At 38.8% G+C, this 23,323-nt stretch overlaps 1 protein-coding gene across 1 annotated transcript in view; it reads right to left on the bottom strand.

The window, feature by feature from the left end:
* NR5A2 (nuclear receptor subfamily 5 group A member 2) overlaps positions 1-23,323 on the bottom strand; it is a 97,082-nt gene that overhangs the window by 15,916 nt on the left and 57,843 nt on the right. The window contains exon 7 of the mRNA XM_075710976.1: positions 12,650-12,797. Coding sequence (XP_075567091.1) covers positions 12,650-12,797 — 148 coding nt within the window. The remainder of the gene's footprint in view (positions 1-12,649; positions 12,798-23,323) is intronic.

Below are 23,323 nucleotides of genomic sequence, written 5' to 3'. Positions count from 1 at the left end.
AAAAGTCATACTTACTAGTATTCTATAAACATATTAGAGAGGGAAAAAGTGCAGAGCACACTGATTTGGTTGTTCTGAAATCCCCACTGTCTCCACACAAAGGCAGCAGTACAGAATACAAATATTGCTTGATACCCATGTTTCTAATTACTTGCGAGATTTGTATCTAACAAATATATGACCTAATTTTCTCTCAAGCATCTAATCCTATTGTTATTTCAAAACCTCTAAAATATGCATTTTAGAAAAAAACAATTTGAGAAGAAAAGTACTTGCTGAAGATGGTTTTAATCTTTTTTTCCATGGCTTGCAGTTGTCAGACAAGCAGACAACATAAACCAGTAATGATCAGATTGGATCAAATTCATGCCTCGAATAATGCCATTGTACTCAACAGTTACATGAGAGAAGAATTTGCAACATTGATTGCATTTTATGAAATAAAATCAGGAAAAATCAACAGTGATTCTTATATTTCCTCTATAATTTAGTGTAGTTTATTAAAAAAACCCCAATCTGCCATGAAACAGAAGGCTATCTCTGGAATTCCTGCAAGAAGTTTATTATTCATGACTTCTACACTCAGGGCTGAGAAGAATGATTAAAGATTTATTTATTAAAAATACTGGTTTAATTCTTAACTATACCTTATAACCCCGGCATTTGTATTTTATTCTTTTTATATTATGGGGTTTTTTCACAAAAAGAATTGATTGGAGATTTCATTAAGATAGATACCTGTCCTACTTTCTTTCATACTGCCTGCACAATGTGTGGAACCTGCATGGGAAGCTGGACTAAAACCTGTCAGCTCACTGAAAAAGTGTTCTCAGGAGCAAATGGTTGTTTATCAAAGTTGCCACCCCATACATCATCTCTTAGCATCTATAGGAAATTTAAGGACTGATTTTTAATTGTTTGGATTTGCTACATGTTTTGACAGATAAAGTGAAGGGAATGTCTTTGCTTTTGTTTCTCTATAAAGAAATCAGAAAAAAACAGAGAAATTAAGGAACAGGGCAAAAGAAAATCCACTTTGTCCTGCATGTGCTAAAATGTTAAAATTCACTTCTAAAAATGGTCTGTCAAAAGATGAATTTTCACATTTTTGCCAAGTTTTAGACCCTAATATGAAAATACAGCAAGGAACTACTTTCATGTTGAGTAATTTATAAAGGAAAGGATAAAATTTTCTCAAAATCTATTAAAGATATTTTAAATCAGTTTCCTTTTAACAATGGTCTTTGTTATGATATCTGCAGATATTTCAAACAATGTTGTTTCAATTTGGTTGTACCTTACATAGTATCTTTAATACTCTGGATTTCACCACTATTTACAAAGGTAGATAACTATTGTTTTCATTTACCAGATAGGGTAGTTGAGATATCGTTTAAGAGACTTCAAAGCTTCATAGTCAGTAATGGAGTCAGAAGCAGAATTAGAGACATGGGTTGATTTTCTCTGTTGGGCAATGCTGACTCCATGAAAGGAGAGTGTCCCTCATGAGATGATTCTGAAATGAGGTTTTGTCTGTATTCATTTGCTTTACTTTCCCAGAGGATTAAAGTAGAAAAGTGGAATAGCTCTTCTAGTGGCAGAGTGGAGTAGCCTGGCTGCTTTGCTTGAGACCCAGAGAAGAGTTAAACGTTCCAGGAGCAGACTGGCTATTTAACTGTTCTCCTGGCCCTCATCACCTATAATAAGAGATTTATCCCTTGTTTTCAAGGCAATGTGGGACATGCAGCAGCGAGGGACTATATAAGATTGCTGACAACTGCTCACATTAAAAGTTATCGAATTTGAGCTTGGAAAATGGAGAAAAGTTCGTAAAAACTGTGAAATTAGAAGACTCATGACAAATTTAAACTTCTTGCCTATGAAATTTACTTTCACTGATTTAAGGACAAGAAAGGACCCATGCAATCATCATCGTTACCTTCTTCAGCCTTCTGCTCAACGCAAGCCATAAATCTCCATCCAGCAGTTGGATATCAAGTCTATAACTTTTGATTGAGGTGTATCATAATAATTTAGAGAAGCAGTCATGTTGATTTCAGATTTCAAGAAACAGAGCCTCCATTATACCCAGAGATGAGGTCTTCCAAAAGACAGGATCTTCACCTTCAAATATGTCTCTTTCTAATATAATGAATCCCAATCCTAGTATAACATAGCTAATCCTGCAGATGTGTTCTCTTTGACTTCCATGGGATGCGCACAGGTGCCATAGTTTACTAGATTAAACTTTTAACAAATACCATGTGCCTCATCACACTACATGTCGATTACCACAGCATTTCTTCCTCTGGCCTTGGCAAATGATGCTGCCAAGATACCCTTCTGAGCTCATTGCTTCCCTATCTTTTTGCATCTTCCCTTTTCCCTGCGACATCAGACATAAGTTTTGTTAATTTTTAAGGTCTTGTAGCTGTTCCTTCTTTACCTCTCATCAGTCATTCAGTGTCACGAGGTCATCTCCTGCCTCTGACTTGCCTGCAATGCCATCTCCATTTCCCACTCACCACTTTTCCAGACCAAGTACTTTTCTGCTTTCTCCACTCTGACTCTCATGCTTAATATGCTACATCTCTTTATCCACCTCCTTCATATTCCCTCTCAAAACACTTTGCTGTGACATTTAAGACAAGCCTGGGCTGTAGGTGTGCTGGAATTGTGCCTGTCATCCGTGCATTGTCTGCCAGTCAACACCTGCTCATCATCATGTATGGAGATTATATACTTTAAAGGAACATTTTAAAATATCACCTGCCATTAAGGATTCCTAATCATAAATTTAGGAAATGTTACTATTAATAATTTTGTCACAGTGAAAGCATTGTCCTAGCTAGATCGCTCATTCTACGTTCTCTGGTTTCATTCCCAGCCTATCTGCAGATGAGACATTAATCTCAAAAAGTCTATTTGAAATACTGTTAGTACAGCAAAAAATAATCAAGAATCAAAAGGGACAAATATTTTGTCAGAAATTAGTATGTGGAAAAACGTACTTAAATAAATCTTGGTTTTATCTATTAGTCAGCTGTCAGCTAATAATAAATTATATTCAGTCCCTCCCTTGTTATAAATACATATTGATTAGTTTTAAACTCTGAACTTCAGAATGAGTTATATCTGGTCATTGCTTAACTGCTCTCTTCACTAAGAAAAAAAAATCCCCAACACCTATTATACTGCATTTAATTAAGACAAGCATCAGCTTTATGTACCATTATTTGCTTCTGCCAAGTCTCTATGGTATAAATATCGAGCAGTCACATCTCCTGAATACTAATCGATCCTTCCTGAATTCCAAATGATTACATGAAGTTTAGGAAATGTTTCTTTGCTAGTATTATCCTCCAATGTTTACTGTAGCTAGACATTAGGGTTGAGATATGAGCCTGAATTTGACAAGTATGCAGTAAATATTTTTCTAAATTCAAATGTAATGCAGGGAAGCCTGAAAGCCCTGGCTGAATGCTAATCAGACAGAACCCCTCGACTGCTCGCTTACTGGTGTTTACCAGGTGCAATCTTACAAGTACACTCGGGTAACAGAATGGATGCATGTAAGAAAACTGCCAATGGATTTAATAAAATCACCTCATAATAACAGCCCAGTTATAAATGTGTGTTATAAATAACACATATATAAAAAAGACAGGTGTAATTATATATTTACAAACTACCAAAAGTACAAACAGCTAGAATGACCACTTTGAAGATGACCGCATTAAACCCGAAGTACTGTTTGTCACTGTGAATACGAAGTGAACACATTTTTGATGACAAGTCTACCCCTGGACAAGTGCTCCATTACTGCCTTGCATTGGCTTGCCAAGGAAGACCGTCATGAGATACTTTTCGCTTCAAATTCACGGCACCTACTTCAGATACTGGACCTGAAGGTGCTTTGTGAAGACAAAGTAGCATTATCTGTGAACTTCTTGGTATCCTGCCAAAGAACTACCAGACCCATTTTACAGGAAGAAGAACAGAGTCCCTGAAAACTACAAACGGCTCACACTAACCCAATGAAAGCATGAGAATGTCCATGCTGGCACTCTGGATCATCTAGACCACTGTACCATCTGTGACAGTGACCAGGAGCAGATGCTCTAGGGAACAGTGTGAGAAAAAAAAAAAAGCATGGAGCGATACCACCCAGGAGCAGTCGCTCAGGGTCCAGCAGCTGGAGGTTAGCAACACCCAGAAGTAGCGGTTTTTTTGTATGTCATAGCTTTCAATGGATTTTCCTTCTGTTAAGTTCTCTAGGTGACTTTGGTAACCACAAAAACTTCCAGCATACTCTACGTCTTGGAGCAAGGAGTGCCAGGGCTGGATAATATGCTGTGTTCAAGAATGAGCTCTTGTGTTTTGAGCCAGTTACCTGCAAGTTTAATTAGTTTTGTTCTGATACGAAAATATCACATGATGGGAGGAAGAAGCTTTTTGGCTGATTCTTGTTCTTAATAAGTTCCCATATTTAGTGGACTGTGCTTTGAAGAGCTAATGCAGACTTTTTAAACAGAGTGTAAAAGACAGATCCATATTTGTTGAAAGTATAATGTGATTATTAGGAAAGTTGCAATAAAGATCTATATGTCAAAATTTGCTAGGTTATGCCTTTATGTCTGTATTACGCTTAGATGTCTATAATCCTGTGTGACTTTGTTCTTGTTTTGTTTTGTGTTTTTCTTTTGGTCTGATAAAGCCTCCTGCCTCACTAATTTCTTCATTTCATTCTCCATTTCTTTTTGTTTGTGTGCCCTTAAGCATCATAAATACTACCAAAACTTAATCAATATTCTTTGTTATATTACTTCTACTTGATGCTTATACACTTATTTTCCTATCTGCATACATGATACCCCAAATTAAACCCTCAGCAAAAACTGTGGAAGTGAAAATATGTACAGCCCCATGTTTCATCATTGTTTGCCGCTGCATTCTTTCTTATCTTTTCTGTATATTTAGATTGCAAGCTCACTGAGGCACAATTCTGGCTAGCCTGTAAATCTGATAGACCAATGGTGTTATATAAAGTATATTAAAAAGTGCAATAGCTAATTTAATTTTTTTTTTTTCAGCTCCAGAGTGTTTCATAACTGCATTGATGTGAGTTACTGGAATCAGGTGAAACGGAGCGTAGGCAGGCTTTGGGCTGCTGCTCCTTGGGCGCATGTTTTCAGGAAGCTCCTTCTAGTCCTGTGAGTGGTGAGGGTAGAGTCTGCCTCAAAAATGCTTCATTTCAGCTTGTTTCATCTGCAATGAAGACCTTAACAGGCAGATTTCTTTTCCAAAAGTGCAAATGGTGGAGCCCAGTACCTCCAATACCTCCTCCCATCTCAGCTCTGACATTTTAGAGAGACTAAAAGCAAGGAAAGATTGATTTGCTAATATTCCTCTTATTCAACAGAAATGGGAATGGTGCGTTGCAGATCTGGATGGATTTCTGCCCAATCCTGAAGTAAGGCTGTGGTTTGTTTGAAAACCGAGCTATTTTTTTGTTTGGTTTTTGTTTGTTTTGTTTTTCTTTGGGGTTTTTTTTGTTGTTTAAGCAGGAGCCCATTGTTTGCCATTCACAGAGATTAAATGTTTGCCGTTTCTCCAGGACCCTCTTGTCTCATGTTAAGTGAGATGTGAGATCAATAGTGGCTCTGCAATTATTTGTCCATTGATAAAGCCTTCATTTCTTAAATGAAGTACATTTATCTGCATCCTGACAATGATAAGGGAGCAGTACCAGTCAGCTGCTGCCTAGTCTAGCATTTAGCTCCACAGGCAGACGAGTGCCTGGACATGGGTCAAATGATGTCTAACTTTCTTCTTATTGGCATTTCACTTTACAAACTGCTCTGATGGGAGGTTTGACAAATCATCCTTGCTGAGTTCACATAATAAAAACTAGCAGGACAAATGGGAACTTTTGGTAAAGAGAAAACAATGGCTGATATCAGGTTAAGTGAACAGTCTGTAAAGCTACCGGATGGTAAAATGAAGAGATCTGTTGTGTCAGAAGATGATAGAAAGTATCCCGTGTAAGGCACTGAACTGGTTCTTCAAACATAATTTAAATTTAGTCATTTAGCAAATTTAATTGCTGAAAAATTGATTGGAACTTTACTCTGTGATAGGAAGCAAATCAAAGAAACAGTGAGACAAATTTTGGCTCCAGTAAAAACAGTGCAAAATTCTCTTTGGCTTTAATGAGGCCAAAATTTCACTCAAGTAGAGAATGCCAATCTATTTCAGCCACAGAATTAGAGAATCCAACAGCACATGTGGGGTGGTGTTTCTTTTTTTAATTTCTAATTCTGCTTTATGACAAAGAAAGGAGTTTCCAAACTTATGTCAAATTTGATAATGAAAATTCAAAGCGGCTGATAAAGTGACACATTTGCTTTTTCTATCTGTAGTGTATCTTGATTCAAACCAGCAATTATTAAAGACAAATAAACTATTTGTATTTATTTTTAGGCCTACTTTTTGATAAAGTGTACTGTGGGTTATGCTGCTTAAATGCTATAGAAAAATTAGGTGTATTATAACTCTGGGATTAGGGTAAAGAAATTACATTATCCTTATTTTGGCTAGCTTTGGGAAAGCCGGATATGTTTAGTCTCATTTAGTGGTAAATTTGATAAACAGTTATACAACTATGTGATCAGCGTCTTTCTCGGATGTGCTCTTTCCATGTTTTGGACACGAGTTTCATAAAGATAAAAACTGCAAAAGTAGTGTTAAAAGTATGTTTAACACTCAGGTCTGTCAAAGATTTCTTTCTTCTTTCCCAGTTTTGCAACATGTGCCTGGTCACTAACTTTCCATCAACAGTGTGATTACAGTTGCTGAATTGTCATGGCTCTGTCTTGGTTATTTTTGCTTGAAACAAACCTGTCAAATGCAACTAAGTAGTCAAGAAAATCCAGGCTTGCATATCTCTTGAGCTACTGATTTTGTCAACTGCATGTCTTCAGATTGTGGAAAAAAAATTGGCTGATATATCCGAGTTAAATTGTTGTTTGGTATGTTGATTACCTTCACTCCCTTAGTTGGAATTAAGGGGAGAATACCTCTATATGTGAAAACACAGGAATGATGCCCCCACAAAACAGGCATGTTTTGAGGTTTGCAAATACGACGTAAACCTCAGTGAGAGAAAGGTTGGTAAGGATAATTGCTGTCAGAACTGGTGTCCTGTTTTACTTCAAAGCAAGCTAAAAGCTCAAGATAATTGAAATGGAGATTAATAACAGAAATTGTTATTTCTAGGCCACCTAAACAGAAGACTTCTTACAAATAAATCATGCTGGCAGATGGATTGCTCCTTTGCAGTAAAATGCTCTGACTTCAGAAGCCCAGCTCATCTTCAAATAAAACATTCAATCAGCAGCTAACGTATCATTTGCAGCAAAGACAGATGTTGATACAGAATTCACACATGCCCATCGGAGATCAAGTAAGTGAAGAAGTGATTAGGATGTGGCTTAGCAGTTGTACCAGACTACACAACCAAAACTGTGAAGGGAAATTTTGATCACAAGACCCATTTCTCTTTGCTTTACTGTGATCACAGCTGTCAATTAGACCAGTTGATTTGTGTAATGCTGTTCTAGTGTGCAGTGAGAGAGGAAAGCAACATACGTTTGTTTATGTGTACTGAGGAGGTACACAGCGAGGGAATTGCCACAGAGGATTGACTCACAGAAAGATTGTGATTCTTTAAGGGAACCCTGATGGATTAGTGTAGTAGATCATGTAAGCGGATCAGAGTCATGTAATGGAATTTAAATTTAGTCCAAACTTCCTGTGTCTTGATGGAGTAATTGACTGACCACTGATGGTGCAGTGAAGCTGTGAAGGAAGGGATCTCTGCTGGTGCTTTAATGTCCCTATGAGTCAAGGCTTTTGTTAATTTAAATACAGCTGGGTCCAAACCATGCACAAGATGGTAATCTCCAATGTTATTGTGATGATTATGCTTTGTAAGGACTGATTTGTTCTCTGACTTTTTAACTTGTGGTAGCACAAGAGCTGAAGGACTGATTCAGCTGAACTGGTTATCTGCTGAGAACAATAGTCAAGGTGTGATGGACTTGCTCCTCTCCAGAGATTGGCAGTGACTGGACTGAAGGATGGCATGAGGAACCACAGAGGGTAGAAAGACAGACAATCGCTGAAGTAGGAAGATACATGGACACGAAAGGAGACTCTTATGTACAGAGAGGTAAGAACTATCTAGCTGTAAAGACACTTGCTTTCTATAACTGATGGAGGGAATTTAAAAGTTTCCTAACTCTACATGTATTAATACTATATAGAACTAAACTAAAGAGATGTAGCACTTAAGAAATCAGTTACCAAATTATTTTGGCTTATTGAATAATTGCTGAGTCAACTGTATCATTATGTGCTTGGCACTGTTGGTCAGACGGGCGCAGGCAGACTAGATGGACCACTGGAGAAAGGAGCTGATCTCCTGTGCCTGGGTGTATCACTCACTGGAGTGGGTATATGCAGTATGTCTGCAGGAAGAGTTGTGCACTGCTAGCCGCAAAGGCTACAATAAACATGCATCTGTCTAAACTTCAACAGCATCTTCTTTAACGCTACAATCAATCAAAAGCATTTTCCTGTATAAACCCTTTGGAACGTTTGATGCATAGGTAATGAACAATTACCTCTCTCATTTAAAATCTAGCAAGCACTGATATGATTTAATTGTGTTTTGAAAAATTATTTTAAATGCTTTGGGTTTTCAACACTATTTTACTATTAGTTTACTAAGATAATCACTTCTGGAATGTTAGGAAAAAAGGCAGAGACAAAGTTCTTTGCCCTGAAGGAGATTGCCATCTTGTGAAGAGACAGACAATACGGTACAGCCATGAATAACAAACAGTTTTACAAGGCAGCCTGGTATCTGTACGGTTATAAAAAACAAACAGCTTCTTCTCAATAAATTAATTCTGTGGATTATTGACTTTGTGTTGCCTTTGGGAAGCTTTATATTAGACATTTATTTTTCAACCAGGCACTATACTAAAGAACAATAGCATAAGGTTTTATTGGTTTGGTTAACACTGTGGTGTGAACATCCTTGGAAATGTAAAAAGGCTGGTATGTCTTGAAGCACTTTTTGTTCCATTAAACATTACAGGACCAGATTTTCAACAAGAGCCAGCTGAGGTTTTTGAAATATTTTTTTGATTAAGTGATATATTTTTGGCATTGAGACCAGTTTTCTGTTGAGGTGCCTGAGAGATGTAGATATGTGTCAAATGCACCTAGATAGTTAAGTACAATAATTGCTCCCAGTTATTTATGTAGAATTTGATGCTTAGCTAGTTTTGACAGCCCTGCTGAATGCCTACCAGCGTTGTTAGGTGCTTCAATGTCTTCAAAAACCTGACTCACTTTTAGGACATGAAGTGTCTTATTAACTTCAGCCAGACGATTCATTCATACTTTTGGGCACAAACTTAAGTACTTAGCTGGAAAGGGTATCTGTGTTTTTCATTTCAGTTTTGTCATCATTCTCATTAAGTATTTGCCTCAGTCCTGTGGGTCAAGTTGTAACATCTTTACATTTTACTCTCTGCAGAACAACATCTTGCTTTGACTATTAGCAAATGGAATTACACAGTATGCTAAATAATGAACTAATCGGTTTCAAAGGTGTTGAACCTTTCTTAGCCGCATCACTTTTATATGCAAATGATGTGACTACAAGGCTCCTATTAGCAGCAGAATTAGCTCTTTTTATAGTAGCATAAATAAGAGAAAAAGTGGGTAACATGGCTCGGTGCAAGCTTGCAAGGTATTCCTGCCCAATTGCTTCAGGAGTTGAGCACACCACCTGGCAGAATTAGAAGACCTAAAGGTGTCTGAATGATTCCTAAATCAAGGAGAAATACTTAGAAGAGCCGATGCAAGTGATCAAACAAAAAGGCCACCTAAATGTGTATCACTGAACTGAGATGAATTGTCTAAGTATTTTACCAGAGGAAAGCTACAGGCTTTCTGTGCCCCTGTCTAATGACCGAAAAATGTACTTATGAGTTAGGAAATTTGAATTCTTGTTATTCATCAGATTAATTCACAAAACATAATTTCTGCAACAGATGGCTTGCTTTTCTTTCTCTGAATCTAAGACATGGAAAGCAATGAAGATCTGAATACAAAATGTTAATAGTTACCAGGGAAATCCATCGTCTCTTCCTAGGATTCAGAATGTACAAACTTCGCAACAGCCGATTCTGTTAGCACTGTTCTAATTTTTAAAAGAATTCTTATTTTTTTCCTACATATTCTGTGTCCTATACTTTTGAAGTATTGATCTTGTATGCATCTTGTATTTAAAGGGAGCTTCATCTAAAATTTTCCAAAGCAGGTTCAAATTCTATAAACACCACATGGAGGGACATATTTAAGACAGTAATTGATGCTTTACAGTGTAACCAAAACTGTTCCTTTTAGTCTAATTGCAATTGTGTTATAATAATTTATTTATAGAATCATAGAATCGTTTAGGTTGGAAAAGACCTTTAAGATCATCCAGTCCAACCATTGACCTAACACTATCAAGTCCACCACTAAACCAGTTAAGGGTAGAGTCATAATTTCATGTTTCCTGGCTTGGTGGCTGGATTATTTTTTAATGAAAGTAAAAACCAGGAATCATTAAGGTTGGAAAGAATCTCTAAGCCCAACTGCCAACCCAATACCACCATGCCTACTAAGCCATGTCCCCAAGTGTCACGTCTACCCGTTTTTTGAACACCTCCAGGGATGGTGACTCCACCACCTCTCTTGGCAGCCTGTTCCAATGCTTGACCGCTCTTTCTGTGAAGAAATTTTTTCCTAGCATCCAATCTAAATCTCCCCTGACGCAGCTTAAGGCTGTTTCCTCTCATCCTATCGTTATCTACTTGGGAGAAGAGACCAACACCCACCTCACTACAACATCCTTTCAGGTAGTTTTAGAGAGCAATAAGGTCTCCCCTCAGCCTCCTCTTCTCCAGACTAAACAACCCCAGTTCCCTCAGCCGCTCCTCATAAGGCCTGTGCTCCAGACCCAGCACCAGCTTCGTTGTCCTTCTCTGAACACGCTCCAGCACCTCAATGTCTTTCTTGTACTGAGGGGTCCAAAACTGGACACAGTATTCCAGGTGCGGCCTCATCAGCGCAGAGTACAGGGGGACAATCGCTTCTCTGCTCCTGCTGGCCGCACTATTGCTGATGCAAACCAGGATGCTGTTGGCCTTCTTGGCCACCTGGGCACACTGCTGGCTCATGTTCAGCTGGCTGTCAACCAGCACCCCCAGGTCCTTTTCTGCCAGGCAGCTTTCCAGCCACTCTTCCCCAAGCCTGTAGCATTGCATGGGGTTGTTGTGACCCAGGTGCAAGACCTGGGACTGAGCCTTGTTGAACCTCGTACAGTTGGCCTCGGCTCATTGATCCAGCCTGTCCAGATCCCTCTGCAGGGCCTTCCTACCCTCGACCAGATCGACACTCCCACCCAATTTGGTGTCATCTGCAAACTTACTGAGGGTGCACTCAATCCCCTCATCCAGATCGTTGATAAAATTTGTAGAATTTTATTCCTTTACAGAAGATTTTTTTAAAAAACTGAAAATTAAAGAAAAACATTACTAAATTTCACCACTGCTGATATTTCTTTCATCGTTGTGCTTGGCTCAACTGTTCATTCTCTTTGTAGACAAAATACCTTTTGAGTAAAACAGGAGTTTTGGCTATGGAGGTACGGCTGGATCTGACCTTATTTATGTTTTTAAGTCTCTCCTTTCAACTGTCTGCCAGTAAATAAAAATTCACTTGGCCAGAGTTTATTTAGACCAGCTTTATTAAGTCAACAAAGTGCAAACCTGAAAAATCTGTTCCTACGAAGTCAATAGGAATCCATCTTCCTAAGCCTTTTTTTATTCCTGGCACCGGTGATTTTTCTTGACTGATTTATTGGAGGGCACTGGTTTAACTAATTCGTCTTGCATAGGTATCTTTCCCATTCTATGTCCTCTCCACTAGTACAAAACAATCTTCCCTTTAAAGGTTATTTCCTAGCCAGATCTGTCATAAAGCTATTATCATTAATTTGCACTTTAAGAGTTCCTTTCACTTTTTAAAAACTATGAGATACATTCCTGATTTATGGGTTACGATGTGACAGCCATCATATGCAAAGAAGATTGTTTATACTTACCACAGATGCCTTTGAAAAAGAGGGATGTTTCAACCATATCCCCACTCCATCTGCTTTATATAACTATATTGAATATCATAGAAAAACATGGCAATCTGTATTTTCCACTGTTCTCCAGAATTTTTAATAGAATTTTATCCTTGTTCTGTAATATTCAGAAATTGTATACAGAAATACAGAAAGCTTGTAATTCCAGAGGTTTTAGGAGTAATTTCCATAGAAACCTACTTTTAATCTTTACACATAATTTTCCTGCAAGTGATAATTAAAAAATAATCCTTGGATTACTGTGAACCTCATTAAATATATTTCAAAATCATGTTTTTCAGGAAAAAATTAAGAAAAGCAAAACATTTTCAATGTTTTTAGAAAAAAATAACAACACTATTAAGTGAGGTATGAAGAGTAGAGTGTACCTACCTAAACTAAACAGCACCAGGAATTTGAGACATACAAATTCTCGCAGATCAAACTGCAGGGAACGAAGCTTTGCTACTAGTTCTTGTGCATGGCTCATAAGATTGTTGAGGGTGGCTCCAGCCTGGGATGCTATTACAGAATAATCCACCTGTAAAAGAGAATTGTATTTCTGTCTGGTTGTCATGCCCGCAGAACCACTTTAGAATGTTTCAAGCAGTCACATACAACCGGGACACTCCTGGATAAAAGAATCACTCTCAATTTAATGATGTTATCAAGTCAAGATGATTTTATATACAAACCTATTTTAGCACAATGGTATATATTGAAAATATTATTAAACCATATATCTTAATGGTATGCCACATCAGCGTGAATGCTGGTTTGTCTGTATTAGCTTTTTTAGAAGCTATATCTCACAACTGCTTATGACACTGGTAGCTGTGCCCCATATCAGTTTGTTTTATTCACTTGTTGTCTCTTGTTCTCCTTGTAATTGTATGATCCTGTGAAGAAAGACTGATGAAGTGAGCTTTGCGCCTCTGCTGGGTGTATTAGTCCAGAGGGACATAATGGTATTCATGGGAAACGGTCCAGTGTCCATAACTTGGCCAGAAACATCTATTCAAGCCCAGAAATGTCGGTGTATTCCCACAGGAAACAGAGGTATTGTGTGGGTGGTTTCTGTTCTCCTTAGCTACACAAAATCCTGGTATTTGTTGGAGTTGGTTCCAAAAGACTTGTTCTGGCGAGTCTTTCCCTGCTAGCGAAGGAGGAGCGGGCAGGTGCGTGACACAGGCCAGCTGCACTTGCATTGTCCCAGGCAGCAACTGCAGGGCAAGAAATTACTTTATCTGGGGCATAGAAAAAAGCAGGACTGCTCTGGGGGTCTGCTGCCCTTGCTGTGATGCCCATTTGTTCTCGGGGGAGGCTGACCTGTCTATGAGCTTTCCTAAGTAACCCTTCTATATAGAGATCCAACGGAAAGCTGGAATTAATATTGAAAAGGTAATAGTCACAAGCAAAGTATACTTAAAGCCTGTCATAGCTGACACATCCCTGGGCGATCCTTGAATCTTGGGCAAGCTCCCCACTGCTTGCACACTGAAACTTCTCTGGCTAATGCCAGTCTCATTAAGGGGATGTTTCCATGCAAATGGATGTACCAGCCTCTGCCACTCTGAAATTGTGCACTCTTTGTCATGGGATGGTGACCAGTGGAGAAATGTTTGGGTACCACATCGTACGGGAACGCCATGATGCGAAGGCGAAGCGCAGGGGCTGGGGCTGGGGTGAGCTGGCTCCGACACAGGGCTGCAAGCTGTGAGACAGAGCAGCTCCAGTGCAGCGACAGCAGCGTGGAGCAGGGTGTAGCTGGTGTATTGGGAACTGGGGTGATCTGAGCAACTGCTTCCACTGAAATGCCTTCAGCTCAGTCCCGTTTTCATCAGAGTCTGTTACATATCCCCTACAAGTGCCACTGACCCATGAAAATGGCCAGGTGTGTTGCTTGCTCCCGTGTTGACCCGCTGCTGGCTAACTGGCTGATATCTAAATGGGTTATTGACACATTTTAAAAAAATTCTTTTCTTGCCTGGCTGCTCTAATATTAAAAACACCTTTCTCTTTTAGGAGCCTCCATAACAACAGGGAAATTACTAACCATACTTCATGTAAGCACATGTAAGTGAAGTCTGCCTCTAAACTAAGACTAAGCACAATGGTAAATGCACACTTCAGGTTAATGATGTGTTTAAAGGTATTGGTGCTCTAATCCCATCTTTAAGGTCTCCCATAATGAAGCAGTTAATAAAGAACGGTCAGGTATCATCAGAGGAAACACACCAATACTGCAAAATTTTGCATTTCCAGGCACTGACCACTTGAAGTCTGTTTTTTTTAATAACTGTTAAGGAACGTATATTTTGAAATATGTTTTTTTTTTTTAATTTTAAAAATATTGAATTGATTTTGCTCAAGTATAAACAGCAGTAAAGCAAGAAAAAAACTGAAAGACTTTAAACCTGACAAAATTTCAGCCAGGAAAGATAGATAGATGATTGAAAGGAACTAAAAATTACTTCTCCTACTGATGACCTTAATATAATCAATAGGTTACTGGCTTTTGATAAGACATTTTATTTATATGTACTCTTAGTGCTCCCAAGACATTGACTGAAGGCAACTGTACAAGAAAAATGAAGTTACACTTTTTGTATGGATGTTAAGAATAACATTGCTTCAACTGGGTAAAGTGTTTAAAGTTGTGCTTACGTTTCAATTAAGTCAATGGATTATGCTTAAGTATCCTGTGAGGTAGGTTTTATTGCTCTCTCTTACACCTGGGAAAACTGAAGTAGTGACATTAAATCACTTACTCAGGGCCAGAGAAATCTGTGAGAAAACTAGGAGCCAGTCTTTGGAAATCCCAGCCAAACCATCTTTCATAAACTAGTTTCTAGTTCATCTGTTATTTCTCTCTCTCTACATATATATACACATATACATACTTCTTTATATATAAGTATATATACTTGTATAAATAATAATAAGAAAAAAGTAACATACCTCAAATACTTTTTACTCGAAGAGCAGTTTAATATAGTGACATGATTCAACTACTTCATATTGAGAAACTGTTCACATATAAATATCAACTTTCACAACTTAATTTCCCTTTTGTAATTGTCAAGGGGGAAAAAAGCTCAAAATCTCTCACTGAGGTTCCAGTTTGTGGGGGAAATATGCTATCCACTTCATAATAAGAAGTTAAGATGTCTGGATGTCAAGAACATCAGTGGCCTTAGTGCAGCGATTATGCCATAATGAAAAAACCCAGTAGATGCTTGGATCTCCCACCATCCCTCTACTGGAGAGCTCTCAGGCAACCTGCTACTCTTTCAGGTGCATTTAATATTTGCAGCACCAGCAAATTTGTCTGGGAGGCAAGTCCTCATCTGCCACTCACCAAGAGCAGGCTGTATTAAATTTTTATATTTATTGACATTTCATTACCATAATTGACTGCAGTTGGTTCTCTAGTAGAAGGCACAGGGCTGCCTCCTAAGCAGGAGAATTGGTCCCCTGAGTGGGATTTGCAATTAAAAACAATGCAGAATGGATTTTTTTTTTTTTTATTGGGTAAATATGATGAGTTGAATTTTCAGCTTTAACTAGAGAATACTGGGTGTGCAGAAGGCTTTTTTCAGGAGTGAGCAAAATTATGAGTCAGTGGAAAGACGACCCCCAAAGGTGTCAATCAGTTTATACAAAATCAACTGTGCATGAAAAAGCCTCCGTTAATGTCTATTCTGAAAAAGTGGTCACATTAAAGAGTATGCTGTCCCGCTTGCTTGGTCCTGTATGCAGAAATTGATACTAACAGGCGTATTAATTCTTTTACCTTCCAATTCATGATTAAAAATGCTTTTAAAAGACAAAGATTAAAACAGCCTGGACCTTGAGAAAAGTGCTTAATTGCATACAGAAGTCTTATAATTTACTTTATACTGTACCATTAATTTCATTTGGTAAAATCAAACCCACAACTGAAATAAATTATTCTTGCTTCCCAATTAATAGTATTGTATTTCACAGTTGATTTTGATGTTGAAGATGGTATGTTGACTGGCATTTTCAAAAACAGAAGCCTTGGTGAAGCTTCCACATTACCTAATTCAGAAGTAAAATTCTGGGCATAAAGTTATGGCTGCACAGACAAATGGAGGTGTGAATTCCTCATGTGCTGGTACACAGTGCTGTCTTGCATGATGAATATAGTAATGATGAAGAAGCAATGATAGAGGCTTAATTGGGTTAGCCTGGTACCAAAGCAATGTAGACAGAACAGCACTGAATAATCTACACTGCTGCCTGTTCTTGCCATTCTGGTGCTTAAACTGGCACGTTTAAGGTTAGTATGGACATCGCTATGTATGTTATACTGCAGGCTGTGCTGTAGTAGTAGTATGCCATTTGCTAACTGAAGTGCCTAAATCTAAAATTAGACATTTAAAATCTCTGCACTGCTGCCATCTAACCTTGTGCTTAAAGTCCTCACAGCTCCATCTTCCACCAGCCCGTTGGGTGCCAAACTGTCTCTAGGCAGGGCCACGACTACGCAAGCCATGACAGTGGTAAGTAACTGTGTGTCCAGGTCATGCTACAGCTCTTTTCAGGTCTATGGGCTATGTGGCTTTCATCTACCTAAGGCAGCAAAAATACCAAAGGTGGGATTTGGTAGCAGGCCAGTGGCTGGAGCAACCAAGATGTGGGAAATCTGGGGTCAAATCTCCAGTCCAAAGAGTGCATGAAAGAAATAAGGCCATAACCTGGCAATTGGGACATCTTTCTGAAAGTGAGAAATATCAAGTTTCTTCAGGTAAATCTGGCACGTCTTGTGGATATCTTCTGATCATGACTATTGGCAGAAAGGGGGGGACCTTTGGCTTGGTTTGTAGATGAAGGATTTGCTTACTGCCTAGATCTAGGAGTGAACTTCCAGCTCAGAATCTCAAGTAGAAAGATGTGCATAAGTCCCTTGGACAGGCAGCATTCATGTCATACCTCTCTCCTCAGCATTCCTCAAGGCTACCTCTTAGTTACAACCTAGTTTGCTGCTGGCCTTCCCTGCTCCCTGTGTTGCAGAGGTAAGGGCTGGGCAGATGAGGTTGCAGGCTCTCTGAGAGGGAAGGGCAGTACAGAGGCACTAGCAGCAAAGAAAAAGAAATAAAAAAGCTGATAGTATTAGTAAGAGGGTCATAACTTAAATGGGACTGCAGAAAGACAGGGCAATAATGTGTATTTTTTTCCAAATTCTTTTCTTGATATGGTTGAGAGTGACTTAAAAGTTCAAATCCCTTTAATGTCAGTGAAAGCAAGTTTAGGTCAGTGCTGAATGTTTATGAAAATTGTACTTTAAAACAATATATCATAGAAAAGTACTTGGAGTTCAGCAGCATTTAGATATTCAGCTATTAAATAATTTCACAACTGATAAACAGAGAGGTAAGAGAGATGGAAGTGACTAATTCTGCAGTTTTTTTCTCACATGAAGGTCTCATTTAACACAGTGAGATATTGTTCGAGGCAGAACAAAAGACAAACTTTTTTTACAACATGAAACTATACCCTGGGCTAAATAAATGCTGAGGCTGAAGGCCAGAAATGCAGGGAGCACTTGTGCTTTTTTGTTTTGCAAATGATTTATCGTGGTAATGAATGATTCTTGAAGCCAAATTCCTGGTGTCACTGGGCTCAGATGGAAACTCTCTGGTGGAGTCAGGTGGTGGCCTCTGGTATCAACTCCTCTCTGTGCCCACAAAACAGAGCCTAACATTTAATGGTGGAATCAGGTTCCTTCCTTCTTCTAAAATTGAATTGTGTTTGATTTGTAGGATATGACAGTGGGGTCATATGGTGTGTAGAAATGCTGTGTGGAACTGCACCATCCATTTTCAATGCTTCAGCAAGCTTGCAATAGTCTCCAGAATATAGGATTAGAGTGATTTTACTTGATGACTGTTACCAGGTACCAACCATCACTGAATGACATTCCTTTCAGCCAGAACAGGAATTGTGCAAGTAAGGAAGAAAGCCCCTGCCATGGCTGTGTACAGTTCCTATATAATGAAAAAATGTTCTAGCAGACTAAGGTAGTTCAAGTTAGTGAAAGATGAATTTCATATTTAATTGAAGAAATTAGATCACTGTGTGTTTGGGGCACAAAGGCAAAGGAGGCAGTGGATGCCAAGGTGCAGCAAAGGGACCACTCCGCTGCTCCTGCTCTGCTCTGTGCAACCCTGGCCAGCACAGCTGGCGGCTGCTGCTGCGGAGGGGGCTGCTCCCCCACCGCTCCCTCCTTGGTTACAAACTGCACTGAAAGCCTGGGGAGTGGCCCACAATGGTCTGCCCTGGGTTTTGAAGTTCTGACCCTGCTGAGAGCCTGTGAGTTGGCTCTAGTGTATGGCTATGTGGGTGGATGAGCCTTTCTCTCAGAAGGATGCATTCAGCACAGTATATAGCAAGCAAGTTAATGTACTATCACAACCATAATTACTCTTCCACTGTTTCCTGAAATATATATTTCAGTGGCAACAAATGGTGGTTATTAAACTCATTTTGAGCTTTTCATATAAGTTATATTTTCATTAAAAACATTTAAAGCAGTATTTGTGTTACGTGTCTAAGCAAATTAACATGGAAAAACACTTTGAAGAGGCACTTACATACAAAAATTGAGGAGGACTCAGCACGGACAAAACCAGCAGATATGCTTATATCAGGTTTGGATATATTAATTAAAATTGTGATGACTTATACAGCGTAAGATGCTTGTCATTTTAACATGATACACAATAATAGAAGATAATTAATTAAGTTGCCAGTGGACCTTTCCCCTAGGATGATGTTACTGTGCTTGCTAATTAGCTATAATATGCAAATAGTAAGACTCCAAAGTACTGCATTTACTTTGTCTAACTTAGTTTCAGAAAAACTGGTACATCAAGACTGGAAAAATTCTATGCCCTGTAATTGATCATATATAGATTCATTTATAGTAGATATATTTATGTTACAAAACACATCATAATAAAAGTATCGTTAATTTTCATGCAGATAGCTATTTTAACCAGTACCATTAAATTTTCCACTCTAGTAATGGTGACTACTGTGTTCTTCAAATTATTGGTATGAAGATGTTAATGTGCAGAACATAGCTAACCTAGAGTACAATAGAATCCATTTCTTTACCTAAGTGTTGCAATGCACTTTGTGTTTTTTATATAGAGATGAGATGATATGGAATCACTGCTGATTTTGAATATCCATAAACTTCATCGGAAGACAGACAATCGCTGGAAATTTTTTGTGAATGTTTAGGTAACATCACAAAGACTGTACTAACTCAGACTGTTTCTTCAAGAGCTTATAACCATGTAGTTCATTTCCCATTATTACCCTCTGGATGTGCTCACTTTGAATACCATCAGTATCACTACTCCGATAGGTGGCTGGGACAGACTGATGTGGTGCTTTCTTCTTTGAGTTGGGTCAACAACTTGTCTCTCATGTTGGGCAAGCTTAAAATCAAATATAGGACTTTACATTAATTTATACGGAGAAATTAGTTCACTAGTATGGGACTTTTATGGAGGACTAGCAGCCTTGAAGAAATGGTGCCAGACTCCAGGCAAATAGCTTTTGTTCTCTTTATGGGAGCAATGTGTACAGAATACAAAAGAAATGTGTTTCCTATGAACACAACAGAGTTAGCATGTGGGAAGTGGAACAGTTCTTGTGTGCAAGGATTCATGTTGGGTGCCCTCTCCATTACTTTTTACTGGAACTGGAATTTTACACTTAAAACCACAGTGCTACGATAGTTTCATGGCAACGTAGCAAAGCAAATGTAAATTGGGTTCAGTTTATTCACAGGTGTGTCCATAGCTACTTGGAAGGCTCAAAATGTTTAATGAATATTTGGAAAAACCTGAATTGGGCACTTTACAATTATAACTGAATATTGATGTGCTTTACCTAATTTAACTGAGAACATCTAGTTCAGCCCCAAAAAGCAGCTAGCGTAATATCTTCATAAGGTGTGAGGCACTTTTAATAACTAGCACAACCTTGTTTTCTTTTCCTTTAGGCAGAAACCACTAGAGTGAGGAACTGTGCAAGCCTGGATACAAGAGAACAAATACTACACTGAACAGCAAAATAATGATTGCTTGACCTCGTTTGTATCCACCTTGAATCAAATCCTGTGTTTGTTTGCCTATGTAAGGACTTCTAGATTTGGCCCCCAAACACCAATACCTCTTTTCTGACAGTTACAACTATGAATCCTCACTGACTGCAATCACAAATCTAATGGGGGAAAAAATATAAAAGATAAAAATTACTAATTTCCAAGAACCTAAGAAGTAATAGCTTTCCATTAGATATCCATTAGCTTTCTGTACCTATGACTAGTGTATGTGTTTTTAGTTATTTCTTAGGATGAAGAAAAAAAGCCTGTTTCCTTATCTACTTTTTTTGCCAGCTCCTTTCTCTTGTCCTTCAGAGGTGCTCCTTCCTCTAACACTCTTGCAACTTTTTGTACAACAGTGATACTTCTGCAAGGGTGATCTTTCTTTGTGATACAGTCATCTGTAGCCCACAGTTTGAAAGTTCATCTGCCTCTTGAGAACCTTTCCAGTGGCAAGGTGATCTTCCCTTGAACTTGCAGGTCTGTTCCCTAGGCAAACGGATTCTCCAAAGGCCTCAGCAAATATAACTACATTAGGAGAGTAGAAGCCTTCTTTGCAAGTGGGTAAGTCTAACAGAGATTACATCACCACAGACAATTCCCCAGGCCACACATCACCAACTTTCAGTAAGGTACAGCTGAAAGATCTACAAAGTATCCCATCTAGGCAGAGGTTCAAGCCACAAAATTCTGATCTAAATTGAAGTTAAATTTTGATTTGCTTCCAAACACAACACTGTGAAGATCTTGGTTATCTGTCATGCTCTTCTCTGGTGCTATACTTTAGAATACAAATCCAGGTGGAAAGATGTATTTGTGTGATGACATTAACTAAATCAGGAGTTTCAAGAATCTCAAAACCATCTCAGATTTAGGCATAGTTTTGGACGGCCTTTGTAATCTGAAAGGCTTTGACCAAACTCAGCAGAGGGAAGATTTGGCAACAATGAGTAGAGTGTAGGTATGAACAAAATGAGCAATTTGTGTCTGGGCAGCCGAGGCTACAATTCATGTGTTGTGTGTTGACTGCTGCATGAAAATCCATGAACAACGATATTCTGTACAGAGCTTTAGTATCTGCCCTGTGTGTGCTGGATCTTGGAAGCTGGCAGCGTATTGCTGGTGTAGAAGATACAAAAGGGAAGTGCTCAAGTTGGAGGAATTAAAGTTCCATAATTAGAAATGGTCTGTTAAAATTACATGCCACATGGCAAGCCTACAAAACTTGGCGTGTGGAGATCATATTGGCAATGATTTACAATTAACTACCACATTGCAAATCACTCCTTAGCTGTTTTCTATTATGAAATTTGGAGAGTTGTAAAATGCATTTGTGCTACTTTATTTCCTTTTGAAATGGTAATTGCTACTGCTGAGGGGCAGTACTTAGTGCAGAAAATGAAGCGTGCAGCATAGGGAAGAACTTGTTTCTGAGGAACTGCTGAGGAATTGTAATGAACTGAAAAAAGTGCTTTCTTGAAACACATACACAAGAAAGGAGCTTCATTTATGAAACTCCAACCAAATAAATAACAAAATAAAATAAAACACAGTCTTTTTTTTCTGCAAGGGCCAATGCTTACTACTTTATTGCTGACTGCACTTTTTCCCCATCAAAGTGGGAACAGTGGATTGACACTGGGTAAAACTTATAAGCCAACGGCTTGAGGGAAATGCAGATGTATGGAAATGTGATAGGAATGCCCTAAGGTAATGGGGTATGAGCCAATGCGTTTGAAAATTATCAAGTGTGTTTCTAACTACTAGTCCATTTTAGATATCTAGTATAGAACTGACAGTGGTATGGTCCTGGGGAGCTGGATAAAGTTTGACTTTTGTGTCTGAGGAACAGAGGCTGTGCAGCCTAAGTGGAGAAAGCAGGTATGTTCTAATTAAGTGGTGATAAGTTCCCCTCTTACAGCTTCCCCCTTGATTGCGACTGTAAAAAGGACTGTGTTTATGAGTAGCTTTTATGGAGGGATATATTAAGGAAAGCAAGGAGCGAGGCTTCTGAGGTCTTAAATTTGCTAACTTGTGACAATAATCATGATCTCTCAGGTAATAAACTAGGCTATCTAGCTCAGGTCCTCAGTTTAAAGTTAATATCTTTGAAAGCCAGATGATTGACTGTAATTTTGCTCACAGTGCTTTGCTGGTAGCAGTAAATAAAAACATCTAGTGCACTTTTCATCAGAAGTGTCAGAGTGCTTTCCACACCTTAATCGATTTTTATGAGATGGTGGCATGGTTATTTCCCTTTCTCTACTGGATGAACGGAAAGAATCAGGGCAGCAACCAGAAAGTATGCAGCATTTAGTGCAATAGCAAAGACTCATAATGCCTGGGACTAGAAGTGTGAATTTCCAGAATTATTTTACAGTTAATACAGAGGAGACAAACACAGTCATAATTATCCTTTCATAAATATTTTTGAACTGGCCTTGCATCTTAGAGTCACAACAGACTGAGTTGATGCTGCCAAGATGGTCCATCTTGACACTTAGGAAAAGAGGCAGTTGTATTGGATCAGCTTGGCTAAACAAGCAACTCACAACTGAGCTACAATGCAAAAAGGCAGTATGCAGTAGCTGAAGCCAGGAATGGCTCAGAACAAGTAACTTAGAAGCACTGTCCAGGCATGTAGGGATGATGTTAAAAAAGCCAGTGTTCAGCTAGAGTTGAGACTTGCAAGGGATGTCAAGTTGCTAGTTAGGGGATGAACAAGGAAAATATGGGACTGCTGCTGGATTCAGCTGGTGATTCAGTGGCAGCAAACACAGACCAGGCTGAGGTACTCAGTGCCGCCTTTGCCTCAGTCTTTACTAACAAGGTCTCCCAGGCTCTGTGCTTTGCAGCAGGGCACAGGGAGGAGGAGAGTGACCAGCATCGGGTGCAAGTTGAAAAAAATAAGAGATTTAGAC

This window comes from Pelecanus crispus, chromosome 5 (assembly GCF_030463565.1).
Source record: "Pelecanus crispus isolate bPelCri1 chromosome 5, bPelCri1.pri, whole genome shotgun sequence".
Taxonomy (NCBI): domain Eukaryota; kingdom Metazoa; phylum Chordata; class Aves; order Pelecaniformes; family Pelecanidae; genus Pelecanus; species Pelecanus crispus.
Note: the sequence above shows the minus strand (reverse complement) of the source record. Positions and strands in the feature narration are given on the sequence as shown.